Source organism: Chionomys nivalis (genome assembly GCF_950005125.1).
Source record: "Chionomys nivalis chromosome 23 unlocalized genomic scaffold, mChiNiv1.1 SUPER_23_unloc_1, whole genome shotgun sequence".
Classification (NCBI taxonomy): Eukaryota; Metazoa; Chordata; class Mammalia; order Rodentia; family Cricetidae; genus Chionomys; species Chionomys nivalis.
Window position 1 is genome coordinate 2,619,187 of NW_026646869.1, and position 14,293 is coordinate 2,633,479.

The 14,293-nt window shown below is 53.4% G+C and overlaps 2 protein-coding genes across 2 annotated transcripts in view; one reads left to right on the forward strand and one right to left on the reverse strand.

The window, feature by feature from the left end:
• Positions 1–2,987, reverse strand: part of Grin2d (glutamate ionotropic receptor NMDA type subunit 2D) — a 37,439-nt gene extending 34,452 nt beyond the window's left edge. The window contains exon 1 of the mRNA XM_057760921.1: positions 2,858–2,987. The gene's annotated coding sequence lies outside the window, so the exon portion shown is untranslated. The remainder of the gene's footprint in view (positions 1–2,857) is intronic.
• Positions 2,988–5,782: 2,795 nt separating this feature from the next.
• Kdelr1 (KDEL endoplasmic reticulum protein retention receptor 1) lies at positions 5,783–13,465 on the forward strand. The gene is made up of 5 exons (XM_057760923.1): positions 5,783–6,078; positions 6,720–6,820; positions 7,088–7,246; positions 11,556–11,808; positions 12,715–13,465. Exons 1-5 carry the CDS (start codon positions 5,988–5,990, stop codon positions 12,747–12,749), a joined length of 639 nt encoding a protein of 212 aa, XP_057616906.1. The 5' UTR covers positions 5,783–5,987; the 3' UTR covers positions 12,750–13,465.
• The last annotated feature ends 828 nt before the right edge of the window (positions 13,466–14,293 follow it).

The following is a 14,293-nucleotide window of genomic DNA, read 5'->3' on the forward strand; positions in this document are numbered from 1 at the left end:
GAGACAGAGATAGAGAAACGGAGATGGGGAAGGTGGCAGTGGGACCCAGATAGTGAGGGAAGGCGCAGAGTCAGGGTGAGAGGAGAAAGTTAGGTGAGGGACGGAGAGGCAGAAGCATAGAGAGAAACAGATGAAGAGAGAGAGAAAGAGGCAGAAGAGAGATAGACACAGACCAGAGATCAGAAGAGACAGCAGGAAAGGCAATGGAGGGAGTGGAAGAGAAAGATGGAATCCAAGCAGAGGGAGGGGTGGGGGGTGAGATGGAGGAATGGAATGTGGGAACCAGGAGACACAAAGGCGGGAGGGGGTGAGTAATGGGGTCAGGGAAGATGCAGAGGTAAGAGAGGGGAGAAGGCAGGGATGGGATGGACAGTGATCATACAGATGGGAAAGAGACCCAGAGATAGGATAAAAACCACCAGCAGAACCAGAGTGAGGGCAAAGGAGAGCGGACAGTTAGATATGGTCAGGGAGAGATGGAAGGAGAGGGGACAGTTAGATATGGTCAGGGAGAGATGGAAGGAGAAGCTCAAATGGATAAAGACCCAGCGAGAGGATGGTAGCCAGGCAAGGAAGACGGAGAGATAGATGAGAAAGTTGGGGGTATAGAAGACAGGAACCCACAGCCACCCAGAGTCAGGCAAACACCAACCTCAGGAAGAAGGAACGGAGATGGAGGAAGGCAGGCAGAGCAAATGAAACACAGAGAAGACAGAAATAGCGAGGCAAGGCAGAGACCCAGACCCCCACCCGGGAGATGCCCAGCACAGACATGAAAGCAAGGCAGAGCCAGGTGGCAGAGGGAAAGAGAATAAAGGGAAGAGAGTAAAGGGGGAAATGAGAGAGGAAAAGGGGGTCAGGTGTGCAGGGAGAGAAAGGGGGGAGAAATTAGTGGGGTATCCAAGGAGAGGAAATACCCACCACCCCAAGCCATTCTTAGCCCCCTCCTCCTGTCCCTGCACCCTCATTTTCGTTCTTGATGAAACTGAGTGACAAACCAGTCTTGGGGTTGGGGGCACAGCTGTGGAGCACTGCTGGGGGGGGCTCCCTGGCTTCCAGCCCAGAGCAATTTAGTAAATTAAAGGAAGTGTTGCCTCCAGTGCCCCCTGTTGAATACTAGTTGCCTGGGGTGGGTGGGCTAGGATCCCAGGCTCCTGGGTACTACATCTATGGAAGCGGCCATGGGGGCCTGATATCTGCTCCCAGAAAGCACTAAGGGCCTGCACTGGGGGTTTCCTGGGGTCAGGGTCCAGATACAGAAGGGTTCTCTCTTGGCTGTCAGTTTTCTGCCTTGTTGCCATGGTAGCACAGGCTTGTCCATTCTAGACAGCAAGGGTTGGGGCAGAGGCCCACACCCCCTACCCTGCCTGGAAACCTCATCCTCCAAATTGCCATCCCACCTTTCTGGAGGGCCTGAGCCTCTGTCTCCCCAGGGAAGGGGTGCCCCCTCCTGCAGGCCATGCCTCCTCCTGTCCCTCCTCTCCATTGCCTTTCCTTCCCCTAGCAGCTGGCTCAATCCGTGCTCAGAATAGCCCCCCCCCTTTCTCCCCAAAATAACGCACAGCTGTGGCCTGGCCCCTGCGGGGTTAATACTGGCTCTCCTCTCCCTTCCTGGTAGCTGCTCAGCCATCAGCCCCCTCCTTCACTTCTCAGACCCTGGCCTCTGCAGTTTGGGGGTCTGAGATTCTTGTCACTGTGAGGCCTAGGAGGGCAGTCTCAACCCCACCCCATCAGGAGGCATTGTCTCCCATAAAGGGAGGATTTCTGAGGGCAACCTTTCTGCCCAGCCGTCTCACCCCAGTATCAGTCCCCAGAGCTCAGAACAGGGTTGGCAAAGTCCATCTCGCCCTCCACCTCATGAGTTTAGCCGTCTACTTGGTCCCCACAGTGGCCTAAGCAGCGGTTTCTCCAGCCTGCTCTGTCAGGAGTCCTGGCCCTCTTTTCTCTCATGGTGCCCTCCCTAAATTCCTGACTGAAGACTTGGCCTGGCAGGCACCCCCACCGTACCCAGCACAGTGGTCCACCCATTTCTTCCTCAGGACCTGGACATCCTGGCCGCCTCCCGCCCCAACAGCTGGAAATCTTGGTTTCTGTCTTGTTCTCCTTTAAGGAGCCCCCCTTTTTTGCTCAGACCCCATCAGTCCCAACATCTTTGCTGCCCACTAGGTCTGGCCTTCCCCATTTGTTCCTCTCATATCTTGTCCAGAGCGTAAGGAGGAAGGAGGTCTCTGCCTCCATTGCCCCCCTAAACCATTATGGGAACGGGGGAGGCTGTGGTCAGCAGCTTCCCCTCCTTGTGCTGCAGAGAGATTCCTGTCCCCCACCTCATGCACACACAAACCAATGTCTCCCACCCCAGTCCTGGAAGGGCATTCCAGAACCTTGAGGAAGGGGTGGCTGCTCGGGGCTGGGTGCCGGGCACTGGACGCCCTCAAGGTCCTTGGCGGGGGTATTAATAGCAGACTCATAGCTCTGAGGTGGGAGGGGAGAGCCAAAGGAGAGAGGGATAGCTAGCTATGGGGAGACCGATGCAGGGAAGGGGTGTAGAGAAGGGAGAAGGTGAGGTGCAGAGATTGACAGAGGTGGGATTCAGTTCTGCACTGCCGGGGACAGGGTGAAGTGCCAGGGGAATAGAGGCCTGGGGTGGTTTTGAGGTGTAGAATCCTAGGAAAGGGGCAGAGAGAGTGCGCGCGCAAGCAGATGGAAGATAGTCCCTCAGGGATAAGGGGGCAGAGACGTTTGGTTTGCTCACATTCAAACCCCTTCCCTCCTTGAGGTCCCCAGCCAACTTTCCCTGCCCTAGATTGGAGGGGGCCATATCCCCACCCCCACCCCTTCATCCCCTGCCCAGCCTTACCTTTTCATGACCCTGTTCTGTGGGGGGAGTTGCTGGGGGGCCAGGACCGGAACCGGTATCCAGAGACCCAAAGATTCCGTGGAGTGTTGGGGAGCTGGTTGGGGGCCAGGCCAAGGGCGGCAGCGGGGTAGCAGCAGCAGCAACAGCAGCAGCAGCAGCAGCAGCAGCAGCGCAGGCAGTGGCGGGGACCTTTTGCCTGTCCCGGCTCTGTCCCTCCTCTTCTTGATCCTGCCCTGCCCTGTCCCCCAAGGTTGCGGCCACCAGACTAGGCAAGGATGAGGCTACACATGTTGCGCTGGAAGTTGGGCCCCGGACATTGCAGAGGCTGTCGGGGTGTCCTCTTGCGGCCTGACCCCATGGGGATCCCCTTCCGCCCACCTGGGGTGCCCCCCTCTGCCGGCTTTAGTCCGGGCTCCTCCTCTGGCTGGCATGTCCCATCACCTCTCCCTAGCTTATTGGCATCCCCTTTGTGCTCTCAGCACCGGCTCCCTTGTCTCTGTCTGTCTGTCTGGGTCACCTCTGAAGCCAGTGGCTCGTGTATGTTTGTATAAGGAGCGTGAGGCTGCCTATCAGAGGAACTGCTTGCCCATTCCTTGCTTGGCCACCTCTAGACGCCCCCCCCCCACGTGCCCCCACTCTCAAGCACAGGCAGAAACACACATGCATACACACACACACACACACACACACACAATCTCACTTCCCTGGGATTCCCCCTCAACACCCCCGGAGCTTGATGAGGGAGACACACACACACACACACACACACACACACACACACACACACACGCTTGCGCAGGGCCCCAACAGAGGCGCGTTGTCACTGCTCTCAGTGGCTGTTTGGACAGACAGGAGGACACAGGCATCCAGGGACACACAGACACTCGGCGGCTGGATGCAGGCAGAAGGCACAGAACCCAGGTGCACACCATCCATCCAGGTTTGGGGGCTCAGGGAACAGATTGGGGGGTCGTGAGGTGCAGACAGGAGGCTCAGACAGACAGACCCCTCCTCCCTCAGCTACCGGCCGCCGCAGCCCTTACAGACACACCCCCCCACCAGCCAGCCTGACACCAAGACACACATCCTCACCTAGCAGATGGCTGTAGCACGAGAGACCCCTGGGGGCCAGGCGGACCCACCCAGGCTGACACCCCTCAACAGGGCGCTGGTGGCCGAGGAGGCTGCGGGCGCTGGCGGAAGGTGGTAGCGGCAGCGGCAGCGGCAGCGGCCACGGCTTGCAGGAGCCAGAGCGTGAGGGAATCACACACTCGCTGTGTTCTCGCACACTCACTCAGGATGCGATTAACATTCAGTCCCCGTTCCTCCTGCCAGGAGACCCACAGCCCCCCCCCCCCCCCGGCTTCCCTAGGGACCCCTCCTCCTGTTAGGGACTCCTTACCCTATTTCAAAGCCTCTGTTTTCCTCATGGGACATGGGACTGAGGGTCTGTGTTGAGATGGGAGGAAGCAGAGGTGGGTGGACAAGGGCATTGCCTGGAACAGACAGTTTGGGACCTAGACAGAGCGCTGGGGGTTCCTGAAATTGCCCCTTCCCTCTTCTGGACTTCAACATCCGCCATGCTAAGACTCAACCTGTGAGTTCTATGGCCCCAGAGGCAAGATGCAAGCAAGCTGGATGTGTGTCATGGAGCCAGTAGTCTAGACTCCCAAGTCCCTTATCCCTTGGAATCAGATATCCAAATGCTAGCTCACCTCCCTTAGATCCAGCAGACCTGAGCCTAGTCTCCCCGCCTCCCCCCCCAACTGGGGTTGGATCCCAGTCCTCCCACCTCAGCCCACAGCCCTCTTCCTATGGTGCTGGGTTCCCAGTTCCTTCCTCCCTTAGACCCAGATGTCCAGTCCTTTCTCTGACCCCAGCACTCTTTCCTGTGACCCAGGGATTTAAATCCTAGCCATCCTCCCTCGGACCCAGGGGTCCAGACCCTCCCAGAATTTCAATCCTTGGCTCCCCTCTATCAAACTTGGGGGGTCCAATGCCTGGCCCTTTCTTTCAGAACTAGGATTCTAGATACCAGCCCTCCTTCCTCAGATGGCAGGTCCGGACCCTCATCCTTCTCCCTCGTGCTAGGGTCCAGATTCTGAGCAAGTCCTTCGCTGAGGGACCAGATGGTCTCTCACAGCCATGAGAGCTCAGTCCTGTTCTACCACAGACACGCCCTCCTCATAGCCCTACCTTTGAGCTTCCATCTTGCCTCTGGGAGGGCAGTCCTTAGGTTCTGTTATACTGGAAGGAGTGTGCTTCAGCATCCTGGACCCCTGAGGATGGATGTTGGGGGTGGGGGAAGAGGGGGTGTGGAAGCTGGGACCAAGGCCTGTCACTATCTTATCAGACTTCCTGCTTCTTGTGTCCTAAGATCTGGGAGGACACAGGTGGTGCAGACTGCTTCTGAACGAGCCAGGCCCTGACGTTTGAGTCTTGAAGGAGAACGGGATTGTGGCTGTAGGTTAGAATGTTGAGTAATACAGGGATTGTAGAGGCAGTAGGCTGGGTGTGGCAGGAGGACCAGGCTCTTCTCACTGAATTGGACCTAGAGAACACCAAGAAAGCCAGAAATCTACCCTCTTAATCTCCAGGATTATTGTTGTTGTCATTACTATTAGTAGTATTAGTATTAATAATTTGTGGGGGAATGGATTGTAATTATGGAGCCCTGGGCCTGTAACTGTGGATCGCTCTGCTTCATCTTCCCAGTAGTAAGATTTCGGGTTGCACCATCACCCTTGGCAGCTCCAGGATCTTTAGCGTTCAGAACTCAAGCACTGCTAAGGGCGGGGAGTGTGGGATTCTAGATTAGAAGGCAGAGGACAGTTTATTCGGCACGACTCTGCAAGGCAGGTGGCGTGCGACAGGGGGCGCCAGAGAGCCAACCCGCCCTCGGGGTGGAGCTCCAGCCCAGACTCCTCCCTTTCCACCCTTGGCCCTCCTCCCTTTTCTCCCTGCCAGCTCTGCCACCAGCTCCGGCCTCGGCTCACCTCCCAGAACCCCCTCCCCGGAGCTGAGCTACCGAAGGGTTCCTCTCCCGCCCTCAGCCCAGCAGTACCGCAGCTCCGGGGCAGCCCGGTTGGCCAATCTTCCCCCAGCTCAGTCCTGCCCGAGCTCCCCAGTCATGAACCTCTTCCGATTCCTGGGAGACCTCTCCCATCTCCTAGCCATCATCTTGTTACTGCTCAAAATCTGGAAGTCCCGATCGTGTGCGGGTGAGAGCCCCCGCCCCGCGGAGAGGGGGCGGGAGCGGGCCGCCCCGGGGCACGGGGAAGGCAGAAGCTCGGCAGGACAGAGTCCTCCCGGACTGCCTGCTGGGTATCCTTCTAGATCTAGGGTCACTAGGGGGTCAGCTTCTTTCCCTAGACTAAGGGGTGCACTGAGTTTGGTGGGGGTGGTTTCGGGTGCTCAACTCAACCTTCTGTAGCACCCTTTGGGGCAGCTATGGGTGTTCCGGGGCTGGGAACCAGGAGACATGGCAGGCGGGGAGGTGGCTGGGAGTTGGTGACGTGGACTGTAAAGGCCAGGAAGGGAGCGGGAGGAAGGTGACTGGCTGAGAGGTTGAAGTCAGGCAGGGCTCTCCCTAGGTCCCAACGTCGGTCCAGACTATCAGGGGACCCTGAAGGAGACAAGGGTTCCAGCGAGGCCTAGCCTGGGATGGAGCCTCGGTCTGTAGTATTATTGGAGCCGGCTGCCCCCTGGCTGTGGATGGTGGGAAAGGGCCGTGCTCAGGCTTCAAGGCCTTTGGGGGAGCGACAGCTCCGGGCCGGTCGGCCCAGGCCCTGCACTTCAGTTTATTGTTCAAGTAGCCCACCTCAGCTCCTCGCACCCTCCCCTTGTTCTCTGTCTCAACCAGGCATATCAGGGAAGAGCCAGGTCCTGTTTGCTGTGGTGTTTACTGCCCGATACCTGGACCTGTTCACCAACTACATTTCACTCTACAACACCTGCATGAAGGTAGACCTGCAGTCAGCGCCCCGTGGCAGGGTTCCAGGCCAGGGGTCTGAGGGAGGAGGGCTGGGGTCTGGACATCTGGGTCTGAGGGAGGAGGGACTCGTTATCTATCTACTCTTGGGTCTAAGTATGGAAGACTGATGTCTAGACATTTGGACATTGGAAGGAAACGAGCTGGGTGGGGTCTGGATCTCTGGTTTGAGGGAGGTAGGCTGGGAACTGGATGGAGGCCCCACTGTAGTGAGCTGCCCTGTCACCCTCTCTCATCAGGTGGTCTACATAGCTTGTTCCTTTACCACGGTGTGGATGATCTACAGTAAGTTCAAAGCTACTTACGACGGGAACCACGACACTTTCCGGGTGGAGTTCCTCGTTGTTCCCACAGCCATTCTGGCATTCCTGGTCAACCATGACTTCACCCCTCTGGAGGTAGGTTTCAGCTGGGACCACGGTGGTTGGGTGGAGTGGCAGCTGACAGCAGACCCTCTCAGCTGTTTCCCTCTGCAGGAGCCCCACGCTCAGCCTAGGTTCAGAGGCAGGTAATGCCATGTGCGGCTCTGTGCGGTTAACATACAGCGGCAGGCTAAGTTCATACAGAGTGGCACCCCATGGTTAGATGAGGAAATTGATCCTTCCGTCGTCTGAACGCCCAAGGATACCCAGTTCAGTAGGAATGGGGAGCAGGACTCTAGAGTGAAGCTCCTTGAACTTGAATCCCAGATCTACGTCTTATTTTTTTTATTTTTTCCCCCCAAGAAGTGTTGGAGATAAAGTCTGGGGCCTTGTGCATGCTAGGCCAGTGCATTGCCCTTGAACCATCATACCAGTCATTGGTCTTTTGAGATAGCGGCTTATTGTGGCTCAAAGGCTGGCCTGGAACCCAGTTGTCCTCCTTCAGTGCCTGGATTATAGGACTATGCTACATCTCCTGACTGGGACCTCCTTTTTCTACTATAATGAATTCAGCCTGTGACTTGTCCTTCTGTGCCTCAGTTTCCCTACTGTGAAATGGGTCATGTGAGAGTTACTGAGTTCAAATTGGTTGTATGAAGACAAAGAGGTTCTGGAGTTGGTAGACAGGAATTGGAAGCTTGCCTCTTTAACTGGACAGTGGTGGGACTGAGAGCAAATGTATGCCTGTGTTTTTTGTAAAATGGAAATTGGGGGCTGCAGAGATGGCTCAGCCATTAGATGCTAACAACTAAAAGGACAAAATGAAGAAGTCAGTCCCTACTTCTCAGCATCCTTTTCTGGGGTGCAGGATAGAGCCTGGGCCTGTGCCTGTGCCCTCAGAGCGCCCCGGCCCTCTTAGCTGTATGGAGGTTAATGTATAGAGTGATGTCTGGTGTGAGATGGGAAGGGCTGGCCGGTGCCGTGTGTGACACCTTCCACATTGAGGTGTTGACTGTTTTGATTTTTACCCTTTGGTTGGGTCTGTATATTATGCTCCTCAGAGGACTTTGGAGGGCGTGTGCTAAGCCGGCAGCTCGTGCCCCATGGGCTGGAGGGCACATCAACTGAAGCACTCTCTCTCTGCGGCGCACCTGTCTCACAGGCAGCCGGCCCTGGGTATCAGTTATGCCGAGGTTTTCAACAGAAGCTGCAGTTTGGTACTCAGAAAAGTTATGAACTTCAGAGTTTTAGCCACATATTCAAAATATATTTCTTTTTTCTTTTAAAATTACCAATGCCAACTATATTTCAGTCCGTCATGGTGGGATACTGGGAAAAGTCTTTTTTTGTTTGTTTGTTTTCTAGACAGGGTTTCTCTGTGTAACAGCCCTAGCTGTCCTGGAACTAGCTCTTGTAGACCAGGCTGGCCTCGAACTCACAGAGATCCGCCTGTCTCTGCCTCCCAAGTTTGCGTGCTGGGATTAAAGGTGTGCGCCCAGTTGACAAAGTTTTCCATTAGCAATACCTGAACCTTGGATAAACCTCATTGGCTATGATATTGCCACTTTGCAAACTGCATTTCTGAAAGCAATGTGCAGGCTAAAGCCAACCCTGGCCCACGGGGAGGGTGGCTGTTGTGCTGGGAGAGCCTGGAACTGGGCTTCAGCCTCTGACTGGGCATTACCTGAATGTCAAAGTATTCTCTGCCGCAGCCAAGCTGGGGTTACTGGACTCATTTTGCAGGCAGGGAGCCTGACTGAGGTGGGGTAGGCATAGGGGTGATTGTTTTCTGAGTCTGTGCTAGTCAGTGGTGTGCTCTGAAAGTTATGTTTCACCCAGAGAATGAAAAATGACTTTTTTTTGTTTTTGAGACAGAGTTTCCTTGTATAGCCTTGACTGTCATGGCACTCATTATGTAGACCAGGCTGGCCTTGAACTCACAGAGATGTGCCTGCCTCTGCCATCTGAGTGGTGGGATTAAAAGTGTGCACCACCACTGCACTGCTGAAAAATAACTTTTTGAGACAAGATTTTGCTGTGTAGGCCAGAATGGCCATAAGTTGAAAAAATACTCTTGCTTCAGCCTCCCAAGTGCTGGGATTACAAGCCTGTACCACCACACCTAGTCTGAAAATACTCTTTAAGAAAAATTCCAGCTCTCTGGCTGGGTTCAGTGTTATATGTCTTTAATTCCAGTACTCAGGAGGCAGAAGCAGGTTGATCTCAGTGAGTGTGAGTCCAACCTGGTCTACATACTGAGTTCCAGGCCAACTAAGAATACATAGTGAGACTCTGCCTCAAAAATGAATGAGCGAATGAATGAATGAATGAAGGATAAAATAAAAAACAGAATAAAGTTTAGATCTTAGGGCTGGAGATAGCTCAGCAGTTAGAGCACTCCCTGATCTTGCAGAATTTGACTCCCAGGACCTGACCCATACCATACAGCTGCCTGTGAATATAGCTCCAGGGTCCTATGCTTTTTTCTGGCCTCCACAGGCACCCACTGTATATGTGGCATTCACTTATATAGACATGCAGACATACATATAAATAAAAATAAAAACAAATCTTAAAAAGAAATCAGGGGGCTGGAGAGAGATGGCCAGTGTTAAGAGCATTTTCAGAAGAATGTCGTCCAGTTTCTAAATACACATGCATGTTTGATCCCGACCCTCTAACTCAGGTTCCAGGGACCTAACACCTGTTCTGACCTCTGTGAGAACCACACGTGGGCATAGTGCACGTACTTACCTGTGGGCAAAGCAGCCATACACATGAGTTTTAAAGACTTAGCTGGGCGTGGTGGTTCATGCTTTTAATCCTACCATGCCCAGCTAAGTTTTTTAACTGGAGTATACCTGCCTGGGAGTGGGTTCTTTGGGCCTTCAGTTTGTTCAAATGAGAATAATAGCAGGGCTCACCTTGAAATATTAAGGCTAAAGCCAGTTAATGCCCCACGGTGTAAGAGAGGTTCCTGGGTTATTACCAGCATGTGCTGGTATTTCTCACTTCCTTCTTACAAACCAAACAGTTGTGGAGAAGCCCCAGCTGTCACTTGGCTTTGCTCTCTGAGGGGAGGTTTCAGTATGTGGCTGATGGTCCCAGGTGGGACTTTCAGACAGCTGTGATGACCTGGTCGGCCCTTGTAGCTGTACACTCCAGTTGACGATCGGCCGGTGCTGGCGATGCAGAGAGGAGCTATGACAGGATGTGTTCCCAGCTGCCCAGACTCCGAAATAACCACACAGAAGCTATATTATTTGCAACACTGTTTGGGCAATAGCTTAAGCGTATTTCTGGCTAACTCTTATATCCTAAACTAACCCATCTCCATTAATCTGTGTATCGCCATGTGGCTGTGGCTTACTGGTGAAGTTTCGGCATGTCTGTCTCTGGCAGCGGCTCCATAGCTTCTCCCTGGCTCCGTCTTCTTTCTCCCAGCATTCAGTTTAGTTTTCCCTGCCTAGCTCTGTTCTGCCTTGCTCTGTTATAGGCTCAAAGCAGTTTCTTTATTAGCCAATGGTATTCACAGCACACAGAGGGGAATCCCACATCAAGTGTCACTAATGAGCATGGAGTCCCCAACAGGAGCTGTTACATCTCCTCAGCCTGGGGTTACAGTTGTGAGCTGCCATGTGCCATCAAACCCGGGCCTTCTGGATACACAGCCAGTACTCTTAACTGCTCAGCCATTGTTCCAGCCCCATTTTTTTTTTAAATTTTAAGTAAAACAAATAAAAGTAAATAAACAATCCCAAAGACAAGGAAAAGCGGCCAGTGTAGACCTTTTTCAGGAGGTGCCTGCTGAAGTTGGGAGGCCTCGGCAAGCGGGAGGATCTTGAGGGGTAAGGTCAGGGGTTTAGATTTTATTCTGAGCAGTAACAAGCCACCAAAGGATTTTAAGCTAGAGAGTAATGTAGTGTGACTTAGGTCATTGAAGGTCACATATTTAATGGCATCCTTAGGGGAGCAGAAACGGTCCTGGCAGAGATGGGGTCGGGGGTGAATATTCATTGGTAATCTTAGAGCAGGAACGGTCTCCATTGCAGAGGTGGGGGTCGGGAGTGGGTTGGAATTGGGTGCCCTTTGCTTTCGGGAGATGAGGATGACAAGTGTTCATGGGCCGAGCTCCAGCCAGGTCCCCAGCTCTGCTGCTTGAGCTCTGTGATCATGGCAGGGGTCTTCCCTCTCAGGCTTCAGTTCCTCTCGGTATAAGGGGGCATTAGGGCACACAATGAGAACAGAATGGTGGGCTCATCTTAGTGCTAGGTCGGGTCAGAGAGCTCCTCCCGTAACGCTGCTGGCCAGCTGTCTCACCCTGTCCGTACCCTGGCCTCTGCAGATCCTCTGGACTTTCTCCATCTACCTGGAGTCAGTGGCCATCCTGCCGCAGTTGTTCATGGTGAGCAAGACGGGTGAGGCGGAGACCATCACCAGCCACTACCTGTTCGCACTGGGTGTCTACCGCACGCTCTATCTCTTCAACTGGATCTGGCGCTACCACTTTGAGGGCTTTTTTGACCTTATTGCCATTGTTGCTGGCCTGGTCCAGACGGTCCTCTACTGCGATTTCTTCTACCTCTACATCACCAAAGGTAACCAGGATGCGGGGCTGGCTGAGAGGCCTGCTCTGTCCCCAGTCCTGTATTCCCTGGGCCCAGGGCCATTCTGTAGTCAAATATCACCTGGGGATGAGGCTTCCTTTCCTAGCTTCTGGGGTTCCAGGCCTACCATCCCTTATTTAGATTCTAGATTCCAGACCCCGCCTCCCCAGGGCCCGAGTTCTGACTCTCAGGCTGCATTTCTGCAAGTGGAGATCGGCAAAGCAGGAATTCTGAGGGTGAAATTCATTGTTCTCATTGTACAAACTTGCTGAGTGTCTGCCATGTCCATGGCTCAGCCATGGAGGAAGAAGCAGTTGAGGCGCTCTCCTCCCTTAGATCCTCCTGAGGAAGACAGCCCATAAAGGGAGACTGCCTAGTGACGAGAGGAACACTGAGTGCATGGGTTCTTGGGGTGCTGGGATAGAAGGGCCGTGGGCACCTGAAGACCAGAAATCAGCATGTAAAGGAAGGAAAGAGGCAGTAAGACCAGGCCTGTAACCCCGGCTGTGGAGGCTAAGGCAGGATTGTGTCGAGTTTGAGGCCAGCCTAGGCATCACAAAAACACAGTCTGGGGCAGTAGAGACAAGAGCCTGGATATCAGGTTGTTGCCAGGCCCTAGAATCAAGGCTTTTAGAAGGTTGGATGGGGTAGTCCTGCCTGTCAACCCTGCTAGGCTGTCTGATCCATGTTTATAGTCAGCACTACTGAAAACAGCCTGCTCTGCCCACTCTGCTCAGCCCTTGGTTCTACCCCCTGGTTGATCTAGACTCAACCTGGTAGTTGAGGATGTAGAGTCAGGGGTTCCCTCTCCTTGCACAGCTCACTAGCGGAGCTTGCTCAGGGTGGGAGGTTGCCCCTCTGTGGGGTGGAAGGCTCACCATGTCTCTTTCTCCACAGTCCTCAAGGGGAAGAAGCTGAGCTTACCGGCATAGCCCTGGCCTCACCAGCCTTCACCGAGGCAGGGCAGGAGGCAGAGAAGGCTGCTCAAGATCAAGGCCTTCTCATCCAGAGTTGGCTTTTTAAAGTGCTCGCCTCTCCTGGCTCCCCACCCCTCCAGCTGGGTTTTGGGGTCAGTGGAAGACCCCTATCCTGGGGAGCTCAGGACCTGAGCTGTTTGTAGCCTTTTGCCTTTTAGAGAAGAAAAACAAAAAAACAAATCTTTCCACTATTTAGTTTTTGATTCTAATGACTTTTTTCTCTTCTACCCTGGCCCTGATTTTTTATAAACTGTGTTTTGAGTGTTCTCTGGACCAGGGCCAGTGGAGGTCTACTTCCTTCTCTAAGCCACTTGTCTCCCTCCAAGATCCCACCCCAGCCCCATGGTTGCCAAACACTACGCCTGCCAATGCCTGCCTGCCCACCTTGGCTGTGACCACGATCCTCCCCACAAGTCCCTGGATTGGTAGGAATAAGGAAGAAAGTTAAGGAGGGTCTTCCTAATTTTTCATAATTTTTTCCAGAATTTGTTAGCTTTTTGTGTGGGGGGGTAGGGGGTTGGGTCCTGTTTTTGTTAAATTAGGGGAAGCTTTGGACTTAGGCAAGGGAAGGAGGCTAGCTGGCTGTCGGCCGCCAAACTCTAACACCATGTTTTTGTACAGAATTTGATGGCTGATTCTTTGTTCTCTTGAAATAAACTGAGGAAAACTGTCCTTCTCTCTGCTGTTCCCTGCTCACTTTGGTTTGTGCTGGGCCCTGGCTTCTACTTTTGCCCATGGACCGTCTGGAGATGGTCAGAGATCTTGAAGGCACGGGAAGATGAGAAATGGGTTCCCCAGGACTCTCTAGTGCGCCTTGATACCTCGAGGTTCTGCAGGGAAGAGGCTAGGAGAATCTTATTCTTCATTTGATATAAAAACTGCCTGATGACTCTCGACCTGATTACCACAGAGGACCTTGAAGAACATGCACGGCCTACACATGACGGCACAGCCTCATCCTTCTCTCAGTTGGCATTTAAAACATGGTTTATGTGTATGAGTGTTACCTGCATGTGTGTCTGTGTAATATTTGTGTGCCTGGTATCTGCAGAGGCCAGAAGAGGGCATCAGGTCCCCTGCAACTGAAGTTAAGACAGTTGCGAGCCACCATGTGGGTGCTATGACTTGAAATCAGGTCCTCTGTAAGAGTAGCCTGGGCTCTTAACTACTGGGCCATCTCTCCAGCTATCCCCCAACCCTGACATTTTGATACTGTTTTATAAAAATGAAAGAAAAAAAAAGCTTTTAAAAAACAGATCTTTACATCCGGTCTGGATTTCTAGCGGTGCGTTCAGCAGTGACGGCCCTCATTTTAGACGGCAGCAGACGGCTGGAGCTGAGGAGGTGCGATGCCTGCATTTCTCAGAGAGCTAGAAGTTGGCTATGGACTGTCGCCATTTATTACCGGGCTAACGTGGTTTGTGTTTTTAAGAATTAAAAGGAGAATGAAAGCAGGGTGTGGTAGTGCACGCCTTTAATCCCAGGACTTGGGAAGCAGG